The 13,957-nt window shown below is 38.1% G+C and overlaps 1 protein-coding gene across 1 annotated transcript; it reads right to left on the reverse strand.

Moving 5' to 3' along the window:
- Positions 1–1,850: 1,850 nt before the first annotated feature.
- Positions 1,851–13,403, reverse strand: LOC131773266 (FACT complex subunit SSRP1). Its single transcript, XM_059089254.2, has 18 exons — positions 13,375–13,403; positions 13,231–13,296; positions 12,142–12,327; positions 11,570–11,675; positions 11,312–11,389; positions 10,822–10,937; positions 9,860–9,954; positions 9,333–9,468; positions 8,562–8,665; positions 7,959–8,087; positions 7,183–7,413; positions 6,569–6,635; positions 5,919–6,042; positions 5,109–5,169; positions 4,404–4,566; positions 3,404–3,598; positions 2,755–3,015; positions 1,851–2,430 (listed from the first exon to the last, which is right to left on the reverse strand). The coding sequence occupies exons 2-18, from the start codon at positions 13,285–13,287 to the stop codon at positions 2,275–2,277; spliced, it is 2,265 nt and encodes a 754-aa protein (XP_058945237.2). The 5' UTR covers positions 13,288–13,296; positions 13,375–13,403; the 3' UTR covers positions 1,851–2,274.
- Between the last annotated feature and the right edge of the window lie 554 nt (positions 13,404–13,957).

Below are 13,957 nucleotides of genomic sequence, written 5' to 3' on the forward strand. Positions count from 1 at the left end.
AAGTTTTCTCACTTTAAAAGTTTTTTTTCTCTCGTTATTTTTGTACAAAAGTTAAGATATAGGAATAGGAAGAAAAAACGTTGCAGATGTTAAGTTAAACAAAACATTTTTAATTAAAAAAGACTCAAAGAGATTTTTTGTAACAGAAAACAGCGTGTTAGTTTTACAGGTACTGGTCTAACATATATGATAAAACAAGGCAATGAGAGTCCTATACTTAAAATCGAAACATTCCCTTACCTTACCTTCACCTGAAATGGAAGAATGTGTCAAAATCCACACAGCGTTAAAAAGAGAGACCTTCTTTCGTGCAAATCCTCCAGAATTTTTGCCACTTAGACACGGCCAGCTAATGGGGTGTAAATTCTATTTTTTCGGTCAAGAACAATAGTTGCCTCGGTCACAAAGAAAGTGGCTAATAACTGCAACGATCTTAGTGGAGGGCGCAATTTTCCAACTAAATGTTACGCAGCTTAAGAGTTGCCATAGATATTATGTTAAGTACTTTTCTGTAAAATTCGAGAGATCACCTCACGCAACGCGCCAAATTGAAGCGACTTGAAGTGTGTTCAACGTTTGAAGGCAGTGATCAAAGAAGTGTATTTGTCACATGTCAAAAGAATACCTGGACTCTTGGGCTTAAGAAAATGGACAAAGAATTTGACACTAGTGGAGATCCCACCCGCTTTTGTAAGGAAATTTCGCATATTTTTGACTGAAATTCAAAAAGATTTCTCATAATGGACAATCAATAATTTATTAGCGGTACTAAAGACATTTAAGTTGTTGTTGTTCACCAACCTTTCCCTAAATATTTTCAACACCAAGTAAGGTCGACACTTCTTTTTTTTTTTTTTGCTCGCGTCTTTGCAGAGCTCTGGAATTTTATGTTGAAAATTACGTGAAGCAAACGAATACTTTTTAGTTTAGAGGCCCGTTCTACTAAGTGATTCAAATTTTGAAAGATCTTTTGTTAGCTTTTGATAGACTTTAAATTCACGACAATCTTACTTCTTCGTTACCTTTTACAAAGCTTGAAACGAACAAAGATAGGACCATCTAATAGAGACACTAATTCGAACATTTTGTGCGATTCAGTCACTATTTTAATTACAAAGGTGGCAATTAGTTTTTATCCTTAGTTGTTATATTTCCAACAATTTTCTTGGGAAAATGCCCAGTTTATTCACAATAATTTCGTGTCTTTCACAAGATACCCTCAGTAACCCCTTCCCTAGCATAGGATATTGGTTTACTGCAGTTATTTCTATCTCCATTCCATCCCATCCCGCTGACATCACACCATTTTAACACGTAACGTGGGAGATTTAGATAACCGGGCATATCGTTCCCAGTCCACCCTCGGTTTCATCCTCTCCAGTTACCTCTCTTTTTAGATCTCAGGCGTTTAGAACTAACGAAGCTTTAAATGTGTAAAAAAACAGACAAACAAGAAAACATCCCAAATTGTTGATAAACAGGAAAATAATTTGCATTTCTTGATTTAAAGAAATATTATGTCTCATTTCCTTTCCTGTTTACCAATCTAAGCCCTTCTTAATCAATCTCGCCAAGTAGCTGCGTCATCACTCACGCAAATACAAAACAATATTTTCATAATTCCATCGCGTATTTAAGTTAATTCTGTGCCCAATTCGCCACAGGACACTCAAATAGGGATCGTGCAAAGAACCAAGGGGCATATCGATATCAAAACATAACTAGGAAACGTCAATATTTGCCTCCAATGTAGGCAATTTCTGTTTTCAATTAAAAGAACTGACAATTCAATTGTTATAGAAAATCAGTTTTGCCAGCTGGCATCACATTTTGTCGTTGTTCGTTTGAAAAACTTTTATTTGAATCGGAGTTCTTACATACACTTTGCAATTTTTCATCGTGTTGTTTCGATAAATTGACACTTTTAACCTCCAATCCTAAATTAGGTTTAATGGTGTATCTGCGCTCGTTTTTCAAATTGAGCAAAAAAACTTTTTACAACTAGTTTGGTCCTACAGTTTATTTTTACAAATAGAAACTTAGATTATCCTCACAGATTTTCTCTATTCAACCGTTCTCCCAGTATCACAACCAGACACAGGCTGTTTTACAACTTGAAGTATTTTTCCACAAAAATAGTGTACACGAAAATGAGGCAATTAAAACAAACGACTTTAATGTCTCGCTTGCGTGCCCTTTTCAACATACAGATGGACATCATTAATGCAGGCGCAGTTGTTGTGTAAGTTATGCTCTCCTTGGCACTTCATGACTTCAGTCTGAATCTGAGCCGTCACTCATATCTACGTCCTCAGATTCCTCGTCTTCTTCTTCGGATTCTTCCTCCTCTGATTCCTTTTTGCTTTTGCTCTTAGGTTTTCCTGATTTAGGTTTTGCTTTTGCTTTAGGTTTGGGTTTGGGTTTGGTTTTCTGTAAAAGCAAATTAAATAGGAGATCGTCAAATAAAATGGGACACCTCAAATGATAGTGCAAATTGAACTTGCTCTACAATTTAAAACGAAAGCATTGGGCTCGTACCCAATCGTCTCTCGCTTTTTCTGAAAGTGCAGGAGATGTGAACGAGTCATAGTGCAAGTCGGTCTCCCATCTCTCGCTGCGTGGTTTTTCCATAAATAAAAAAATACAAGATAAGTTTAACAAGTAAGGGAAACGATTATCAAAACTCTAAAACACTTCAACCGATGTTATCGTGAAGTTTTGTGGCCGTCATAAGATATAAGAAAACAAACTTACCTTGTCTTCATCCTCTGAGGAACTATCGTCAGTTTCTACAAATTCTGCGCTCTTAAATTTCTGTGACTCGCCGCTGCCAGCTTTTCGAGGGGAAGCAGTCTTCTTTTTATCTCCCTTCTTATTAAAGAACTCCTTTACGGAACCCTTCTTGCTCGGTTTCTCATCTGGACTATCATTTGGTTCGTTTGCTTTCTTCTCTTTGTACACCTTCATTGCCTCGTCGTATTTCTTCTTCGCCTCTTTGGCCATTTCCTGCCATTTCTAAACAAGAATTAAATTACCTTGTTAGAGGTGACTTAAAAGTAATTTCTACTAGCATTATCATTACATTTTCCAACAGAAAGATGATGGATAGAAGAAAAATAGAGTTTGCCATAACACTAAATTACAGGAATTAAAATTAAAGGGAATGTATTACAGAAAATGCGGAGAATTTGCTCTGGTTGAAGAGCACCTTGTTTTGAGGTTTGGCCTAGATCCGAAAATGAGGGCAGCTGCAAAAATATCCTTCAAAAATTGTAAACTGCTCAATGTAGTCCGGCCAAAGTGCTGTAGAGCGCCTTGAGCTGATGCACATGGCACTATAGAAATCCTTACATAATCATCATTCTCGCATTATTGAGATATAAGGAATACAAAGATCATTTACTGTTTTATCCTCAATTTTCTTCCACTTCTCTCCCGCTACTTTGGATAGCTCTGTCACTGAGATTCCAGGGTTCTCCCCTTTGATTTGTTCCCTGATTTCGCTCAGCCATAACATGTAGCCGGACATCGGCCGCTTGGGGGCATCAGCGTCCTTCTTCACTTTCTTTTTCCGTTTGCCTTGAGGTGTTTCATCTGTCTGCAAAACGAAATCAAGGTTAAAGCAATTTCAATTGTGTCGAAAGTCATCCGGGATTGGATCATGTCTTGAAAACTCGTGCCACCGTCTCAACCAATCAGATGCATACAAAAACCCAATCACGACTTGGTCACCCACGTTTTCCCGCGCTTGGAGCGGTCGGCTTGTTTTCACTTTGAGCTCTCATCGGTTTCTTACAATATTCACCTTTGCTCTGATTGGCTTTTACCATAACCTTGGATTTTGTTTTTAAGACCTTCAATAGGAAACTATCCTATGAAATATATCGCGTTCTCTATTTCGTATTGAAGAGAAAAAAGAGCATGATGAAGATGTAGGTGAAATAGGCTCTCAGCTCTGTTTCTGATTGGCTCATACAGCGATTGACTAGAACAATTAAATTTTAAAGTACACTCTTGCAGTACAGGCCGGTACAAACAGTCTTTTGATTTTCCTAGAGGTATATAAATTCTTTGATTGAAACAAAAAAAACAAAAAACAAAAAAAAAAACGAACAAACGAACAAACAAACAGATAATCAAAAACACAACAAGTACTAAGACACTAAACCAACGCCAATGAGTTTCGCGGTCTTGTTATCAAATCAATCAACACAAAAAACTCTGAAAGATAACCAAATGGGATGGAAGTATACACAAAAGTCTGGCTCTCCATAAGCCTTATGCATCGTGAACTGTGAAACGACATTCCTCGTGAGGCAAATAGGAAAAGGGAAAGGGAACATTCTGCTACTGAACGGTTAAAAACAAGACGACAGAGCTGTAAGATTTTCAGTAACACATACTGAAGTTTTGGCCTTCTTTTTCGGTGCGGGGCTGGTGGTTTTTTCAGCTTTTCTTTTCTTTTCAGGCGACTTTTTCTTCTTCTTTTCCTTTACTTTGTGTTTTGGCTTGCCTTCCTCGTCGGATTCTCCTTCACTTTCTGAAGAAGACGGGTCGCTCTCGAATCTAGTACAAAATTATCTTAAAATTAGCCTCATTGTGGCCACGAGCCTAATCAGCTAGGAATAAAGCAACGGTCAATAGACTTTCCTTAATCCTTTACACCCTAAAATCAGTATGCATATTCTCCATAGCGTTCTCTGAACATTTCCTAAGGTGCTTACAGGGAGAATTGATACAATCAAAAGCTTCTTTAGGTGGTGATAATTTCCCTAATTCTCCTAACCTTCATGCGTGATTCAGCGATGGTATTGTAAGACGCTATTCACTCTTAATGGTCAAAGGGTGAAAGAACCAACTGGCCAGGAGAGTAAAGGGGTAAGTTTCTAAAGAAACTGTGGTGCTGCGTCGGTGGGAGAGTATAGCAGGTAATTTAGTGTTAACAACTGAGTTGAAAACGTAAATTAGCCACCGTAAAGGGTAAAAAAAGCTAGGCCAGGAGAGTGCCTGTCTTTTAAAAATATTTCAGAAGAATTGTACCTTGCCTTTAGCACGAAAATACTTCTCTACTCAGAACAATTTTAGCGGGGTAAAACAGATATACTCACTCCTCTTTCAAATCCTGATCTTCTCCCCCGCTTCCAGGATTGAAGGACTCGTCTGACTCATCTGTAAGTAACAGATTAAATGAAAAGAAAAAATACATGAATTCACCTTAACAAAATTATGCGAAGAAACAGGGCTCAAAATCCGCAAATACCAAAATTCAAGACTTTTCCTCACTTTCTGCAGGACTTCTTTTGTGTTTTCCATGGCCATAGATCAATGGTTTGGTTTTAAAATAACATGAAAGCAACCATTTGACGAACGTATTTCTTGCGTTTTTGTTGTAATAAAGATAAAAAAAACAGTGACCTTAGACTAGGAGCTATCCCTCCTTTGCGTGAGCCTCACACCCAGAGTTCCACGCGGCGCGCTAACATAATTTTTTTTTTTTTTCCAGTTTTCACTGATTTTTTTGTTACTCGCGCGACGGACTTCGCGGAAAAGAAGAAACTATTCGTAGTGTACAGCGAGTCGTCAATTCCTTAACTTTTCATAGGCGGCAACCAAAACCCACGACTTCCCGGGCCTGGAAAATTGCAGAACTACCTTCAGATTCTGGTCACAATTTCAATGAAATGTGTCCCGTGAAAACTCTGAAAAACAGGCTAGTGTGGGACGGCAACACTCTCTATGCGCTCAAAATAGAAATCCTATTTGTCCAATACTACAGTTGGAATTTGATCAGTACAAAGGAAACGGTTGAGAAGATTTTTTAGCAGTATAGGGATGGGCCAGTGGTATCGGCATCTGTCCTCAAGGCGGAGTGTGAATTAGAAATTACGTGCTTAGTACACACACACACACACACACACCTTCGCTTGACTCTGACTCTTCGTATTTCTCGGCTCCTTCAGCCTTCATCTGCTCCAAGTACGCATCGTGAGAATCTTCGTCTGAGCCGGGCATCAATTCGTCTTCATACTGCTTTGATGACACCTTCGATTAAACCACAAAAATCCATAAACATATAAATAAATAATGATGAATAGAGAAAATGACAACAATAAAATAATTTTGCTTTGTTTACCTTAAGGTACCTAGCTAAATAGGGAGAATTTATTTCAAAATCTAGGCTTATTTTGATAGAACTGTTGTATTCACGTACAAAGAGAGGAACCGTAAGAGCAGACGCAAACAAAACTGCAGGATTTTCAAAAGGACTAGGGGCAGGAATGCTGCAATAAAAAGTACTGATACTTTGCATGCACGCTGAATAGCGTTGACCCTCATCGTGGGCGCTCCGGCACGAGCGTTTCCTCGCCTGCAAGAAAGTATGAGGCCTTGAGTAAAGTAAGAGCATGCAATGATAATAAGTGCCAGACTCCCGGCAAACCTCTCCCGGACTCGTCTCAAATCTTCCTGCGGGCAGAGAAATGTGCGTCTTGCAGCGCTAAGAATGATGGCGTTAGTCTGTCAATGACTGCAAAAAAGTGTTATTTGAAATTATGTATTGTGTGCTGACCTTTCCTGTGTTCTTTATTCTCAGATGCTTGCCACTGACAAAATCGAATAGTTTGCCATACTCCTCTCTGAAATATGATGCAAGACAGATTAAAATTTCTCAAGCTACTTTGAAACCTGAAATATTTCATGACTCCAGTTGTTGGTAATTTTTCCCTTTAAAACTTTGCACTGAAAATTGGCGTGCTGCTGACAAAGTTTTAATCATTTGCGCATGCCCGCGGCTTGACCGCTGCGTTGTCAATCTCGTTTCCCCAGCTACCACTTATTCACCGAAAAAGGACCTTATGATGAACGAGGAATCTGGGAACGAGCTTGCTGTTTTATATGCACGTGTCCCGTTTTTCTTCCCTTGGAAGTAGAGTGAAGGTGTGAGCGTACTGTAGTGTTTTAACGCCCTTAGGATCGTGCTGGACGCCAGTGCCGTTTCATCATAATAAGTATTAGCCAGCGCTAATAACAAGGGTGTGCCCGCGGGCTCAATCAGTACTTGTACCATGCGTTCGATCTAAGACCTATTTGATTGAATGCATGTTCTACTTGCTCCCATTTTGTTAATGAATGCGTCGGAAAACCTCATCCAAAATTCGTAAACATCCTGTAGGCGCCACTTACTTTTCGATGCTACTAAACACGTAACTGACCCCCGATTTTGTCTCCACTTCAAAATCAAATGACCGACTGGATCCACCACCTCCTGCCACACGGGCAAAGTTCACTGAGGAGATCTCGTCAAAGCGGATGTGCACAGGGGGTTTGTGTACAAATATAAAGCCCCTTTCTAAAGGGTACAGCATTCCACTGCCAGCTCTGTATGAACACGTGATGCAGCTGACTCCCGCATGACTGAAAAGCAGAAGAAGAGTTAGGGCAAGACTGAAAAATGTTTCAATTTAAAAATTCGTTCACAATGGAGTCTACTTATATTTCTCAACTGGATCTATGTCACAGGTTGATTGAAATAATGAATAGAAACAGACCTTTTTGCAACTTCTACGATGAGAAAATTCAAACATTTCACGCTACCAGCTTTGTTCAACGATATTTAGACTGGGATGTCTCTAACGCACAGAGAAAGGGATGTTTAACAAGTCATCCTGTCTTAACCCTTTAACACCCATAAGTTAGTTAAAGCCAACATGTAATGCGAATATTCAAACTTATCAGGTAAAGGTTAGTAGTCTTGATCTAACACCAAATACTCGCAATTTATTTACAAGGAAATAAGTAACAGCTAGAGGGGGAAATTCAAAATCAGATCTTAGGAGTTAAAGGGTTAAAGATTGCTGCCTAAATATTATTTTAGTCGGTGTGATAAGCAACCAATCACCTTAACCTGAGTAACAAAACACAACCTTAGAACACCAGAAACACATTACATTGATACGCACCTTTTAAATGTACCAGGAACGGTTATTCTTCGACCAACAACTGCCTTCATCAGTCTGCTCACAATCTCGTAAATTGGACCATCCATCTCCTGAGTTATCTTCCCTTCATATTTTTCCTTTAACTCCTCCCTAAATTGCAAAAATACCAAGATGTCAAAACACGCGAGGAATTCGGTATAAGATGTACATGCTACGCTTTAAACAATGAAGTTGACTCAGTGGCCGACCTACTGCACCTGCGCAACTGACGAACGGCTACCGTTAGAAAAGTCAGCTTTAGAAACTCCTTACTGAGGCCAATTTACGTTATCAACTCAGTTCACAAATCCACATTATCTTGTCATACCTCTCTTCTCCCCTTCCCCTCCCCCCACCCCCTCAAAGGCAGCACTGCGAAAGTTACCCCTTTTATTCAAATGAAAGTTAACACTATCGCTTTCCCACACTCAAAAGCTTCTAGACTGGGAATTCTCTACCCTCATAATTCCCTTGATTTTTTTCTGCATTTCCAGAAATCACAATACCTTGAACAGGCACTCAAACAGAGAGCAGAGGAAGAGAAGAAAAATTCTACTATGGATCATGTAAAACTCCTTCACTTACTCCGACAAATTTAGTTTCACATCGAATTCTTCATCTTTTTCAAATTGTATGATCAAGAATGGATATCTTGTTTGGCCTTGTTTTATTGGAGGATCCATGCTAACCTACAATGCAGAAAAACAACTATTTTAGAGTAATCCATCAACAGCAAATTTCAAAGTAATGAATGTTATTCAATTTCCAGTCTTATTCTACTTGGAGCCTCTCTCTTGATACTTTACTTTTGAACTTCATTTTTAAAGCTGTTAACTTCATGATAGCCGGTTTCAGGTATTCAGAAAGTAAAACGGAGTGAAGTAGTAAACGACGCAAGAATGGTAACAGAGCAAAAACCAGGGGAATCTGGGTTGGATCATGCACAGAACCTTCATCAGGTGACTCAACCCAACCCTTCCTTGTCTTTTCATACCTCTGCTACAATCGCGCCGTGCACTATCACACATCACTTTATTAACTCAATGCTCTTTGTCCACATCTATGAGTTAGGCCACCATAATAATCCTATCACTCTCTATAACCTTTTTCTTATACCTGACTTCAAGATTATTCCAGTCTCAAGTGCTACATTTAGTGCAAAACATTTTAATTACCATTATTTTTTCCCAGTATACAAGTGAACTACAACACAATATGTTACTTGATTTTGCTTGATACTGGACCCTCTTTCCAAAATGAATTATTTAGGAAATTCCTCAAGGGGACAAACATGACAAAATGTTCCAATAAGCTGCAATGGCCCTGCAGTTTATCTACTCATATAATAAAACTTACCACAAAGAACATAAATCTTTGGTCTTTGTGAGGTAAAAGGAAAAGACGCAACACTGATGTGTAAGGAATCTTGTAGTCATAAGTTTTGCCATGAAGTTGAAGAAATGAAGGGAACACTTTCATGGTGTACCGGCCCCTTGAAACAAAAAGGAACAAAAGAAAATTTTAACATACAACAGCAGCTTCTACTCCCTAATCTTATAAAACAGACAAAAAAAAAACTCTCAGTTAAGAGTTCAGAGGTAATCAAGGATTGTAATGGTTTTGCTTCCCTTCACTGTAACTGATCTGTGAAATTTGTGCCCCTCTCTCACCCAATCAGATACAAAGCTTAATCTATTCCACATGGTCCTTTACATTTTCTTGCTTTAAGCAGTTTGCTTGTTTTTACAAAGAGTCCTTACTGGTTTCTGCTGATATTTTCTTTTGCTCTGAATGGTCACAGTGATTGCTTCCTGCAGCATTAAGTCTTAAAACACTCAAACACAATGCACCAGGCCAAGGGATTCATTTTCAAGTAGAATTACCTTGGGGTCAAACAGGCGACATCAGGTATTGTAACAATAGCATCTCCAATTGCTTGAATGATGTCCGCTTTCTCAAGAACTTTTTGATGGAAACTCTACCAAAAATAAAAATAGAAACAAAAACAAAGCAAACAAATTATAGTAGAAACTGAAAAAAATTTATTGCAATAATCAGGATTATTAAACGCAGTGATTTTCCAGCAGAAATCTCATTGTTCTTTCAGTTTGTGGGTGCTTAAGCCACTGACTGTATATTCCAGTTTTTCTACTCACTTTAACAATAAGACTACAAACATGTACATACTTCTACACTTTATGAAGCAAAAAGAGAAAAATTAATTAAAGCTTATCTAACTCTTCACAAACTAACATTAGTATCTATATTCCCCATACTGTTCTCTATACATTTCTTTGGTGCTGGTTGGGAGAATTAATCCTTAATTCTAGTGACTTCAATGTTTGATTCAGAGGTGATGTTTTAAGGAAAAATAGATCCCAGTCACTCTTTGCAGTTTAAGGGATAAGTTTCCACAACATAAACAGATTTGCACAAATTGCCTCTTTCATATCAATTTAAAAAGTGAAATGCCTACAATTGGCAACAAAATTGTAGACACATTGACCTTCTCCACTCTTTTGCCCTTGTTATGTTAACCTATTTGCCCTCTCCCCCCCCTCCACCACCTCCGTAAAAAAAAATGCTGTATCGTGATTCCATGACATTTTAGCTGCATACAGGCAACATTGAATGGGGGAAGGGGGTATGGTCAATGACTAAAAGTGTGGTAGACACAGGAGTGTTAATCTACACATAAATAGGACTGTTCAAAGATGATTTGTCAGCTAATTTGGATGGTGACTGTAGCTTGGCACAGAGTTCACATTGTCATTCTATGGACATGACATGTTAAACTCACTTTCTCTTACAATCAAAATGTGGATTTTAGAAATGAAGAACATACTTTGACCGGGTCTTCTGTGGGATTATCTGCAGGTGTAGGGATATAAAATCTCATCTCCATCAAGCAGATCTGTGCATCATCATTCTGATGAAACTCAAGTGCCACTTCATTTTTGCCTGTTTGTGAATAAAATAACACTGCATAAGACTGTTCATGTTTTATTCAGGAAATCCTCACTCATAGAGAGCATGCAATCTGAAATTTGCCAGGTGAAAAAGCAGTAATCAGTAGCAGAATATTTGGCAGGTAATTGCTGCATTTCATCTGGCAAATATCCCCAGCAGCAGGCTCTTGGCTGCAACTCTAATTTCCACAAAGTTCTGTATCATTTTGGACAGGCCTTGTAATGAAGTGTCTACAACCTGGGAATTCACTGTTTTAGAATTTAGTGCTCTTCCATACTTCAGATTGAAAGGATAGTAATTCCAAATTAATTTTTTCCACTCTGAAAAAAAATAGGATGTAACAAAGATGAAACGAAAAACCTCACCTGTTGTTGCTTGTGACACATCCTTGAGAGGGACTATAAATGCTGGCTTTTCATCAACTTCAAAACAGAGAGAGGAGCCTGAAATAATTTTACAGAATCCTTTGTTACAGCAATACAAATAAACCAGATCAATGTTGGTCTCACAATCAAAAGCAGAAAAATTATGCAATGTTTGTGAAAACAGTTAGCACCAACAACAACAAACAGACACAGACTACAGATGACTAAGAACACATTACATGGACAGACACCTCTAACCTTTGAATTTAGCAGTGCCCCAGTTCCAGCCCTTGACGGATAGTTCTATTTCTTCCAGATCCTTTCCAAAATTTTCCTTAATGAATGTTGCTAGTTGGTCATAGTCCTAAAAAGAGAAAACACGAGAGAGAAATTAGTTTCACCCTAGTTAATTTAAACCAAGAGAATTGAATGTTTGGATGCCACTTCAAAAATATTTTTTTGATGTCATATGGCAAGTAAAAAAAATTTCAATGAAATGTCCCATGTACTTAGAATAGAATTTAAATCTAGTTTAAAAAGACAACATCTCATTCTTGTGTGAGAATACAAATAACTATTTACAATTAGAGCAGAAAATGCAGCATCACCCTGCACTTGAGTTAAGAATATTGAAATGTGTTTTGTTATATTAAGCTCAGATTTAAAAAAAATGCGGTAAAGGGAGACTTTCCTCTTCACTGCATCCTAGCCATACTACAAAGGTTTTAACTATTTGTTTTGACAGAGAGAAATCCAAGTAATTAACAACATTGCTGTGGTGATACTAACTGTTAGCTTTCAAGTAGTTTCAAATGGAGACAAAGACTTACTGCCTCTTTGAAACCTTCAAACTTGAACTGCATTCCATTTGTTAGAGCAACATTCAGTTCAAAACCACGAGCTACTCTCAACCAACTAGTTGATTCAATATCAGCCACTGCTGCTTGGTCAATTTTTCCAGTTTTGTTTGCTTTGAATATTATTCCACCTTTGTGTAACTTCAACCGTCCATCATTCTGTGAACAAGGCAGAAATGTGATATTTTTAAGGGCATTAGCCCCTTTAAACCTTCTGTGGTTGAAATAAATCTTCAAGTTATCCACCCAAAAAGTCAAGAATTGACCTCTATGATGCGAAAAAAAAAACACCAATTTTTGACCAAGTGGCCTCATCATTTGAACAAGGTTAGAATTGAAAAGGATTGTTGCTAGAGGGAAAGAATACCATGATATGGATAGAATATGGATTGCCTAAACGTGGAAGCCATAAACTTGGAATAAATCGTTCAAAAGAGTTCTTTGAGTCAAATAATACAGTAAGTAGATTGAACTCAACAGTAACAGTAGATTGTCCCATTTGCTGAATAATGTTATCTTGATATGACACCACATTCCCTTCACTCGCAATAAAGCTATGGCATGGAGGGAGAAATTCTAATCAAATATTGAATGTAAGAGACTTAAAGTAGCCTATTAGCCCTTGTAATACAGAGATTGGTACCGGCGGAACCCAGCTGGTTTAAGTCGTTGTCTCGTAGCGTCTTGTTTATGCGCAATCATGGACGCCTTTAGGGGCTGGCTCTTCAAATTTCTGAGACCAGGAACCAAGTGAATATTCGAAGAGCGCAGCACAGAATGTCATTTAACATATCAGACCGAGAAGAAGCTTAGTGTACTAGCTGGAGCTGCAGCCGTCAGTGAAGCTCATAAGTTGCTTCCGGTTGCAAAATCACCCCAGTACAACGATTAGGAATCCTTTAAAAGGCGTAAGAAATATATCTCGTATAAAATCATGTAGATGATAAGGATATTTGAAAAAAAAAACTCGTGAGTATATTTAGCTTTGAAATTAGAAGCCATGTACTGATCGTTCTTTCTACGAGCTACACGTGATATGGAGCTTCTGCCACTCACACTTACCAATGCACCTCTTACAAGAAGGTAAATATCACTGAACTCCAAACCATCAGTGGCCATTTCAAATTCCTATAGCCAGGTTAAAAATCAACAATCAATAATGCAAAAGAACATGGAGTTACTGTTTTGAGAAAGAGGAGATTTTACCCCTTGTTTGTTCCCGCGCGTTTCCAAAATGGCGGACAAGCTGGCAGAGTGAGAGCTGAACCTACTTTGTGATTGGCTTTCAGTATGTCTCGTTCCCGCGATAATTTTTCGTCGTGTTACGGGATCACATGGGACAGAGGGACATAAGTTTAAACAGGAAAATTGCTGAGAAATTATTCATATGTGATTCTAGCTTGCAAGAAAAAAAAAGGTTCGTTTTTAAGGGGAGCAAAGCTGAAAGAGTGTCCTCAAAAGTTTGATAAAAGTTTTTTAGATTTGCTGATGATTTCCACTGATCCCAAAATTATCTAGGCAGATTCAAAAGTACCAGTGGGATACTGATCAGACAGAAGAATGATGGATGAGGGCATTGATTAAAACAAATCTAATACATTCATGAGAAATAAATGCAGAGTGAATTTCATTTTTGAGCATGGGAGGAAGTCTCAAGTTTTTTTTGTTTTGATTGATCTTCTGAACTCTGCTTACTAGTTTCTTTTTTGTTTGGTGCTTTAAAAGCTTTCCTTTTTTCTTCTGCAGCAGCAATTCTGCATAATTATGTAAAATTTCTAAAAATTTCCAA

This window comes from Pocillopora verrucosa, chromosome 2 (assembly GCF_036669915.1).
Source record: "Pocillopora verrucosa isolate sample1 chromosome 2, ASM3666991v2, whole genome shotgun sequence".
NCBI lineage: Eukaryota > Metazoa > Cnidaria > Anthozoa > Scleractinia > Pocilloporidae > Pocillopora > Pocillopora verrucosa.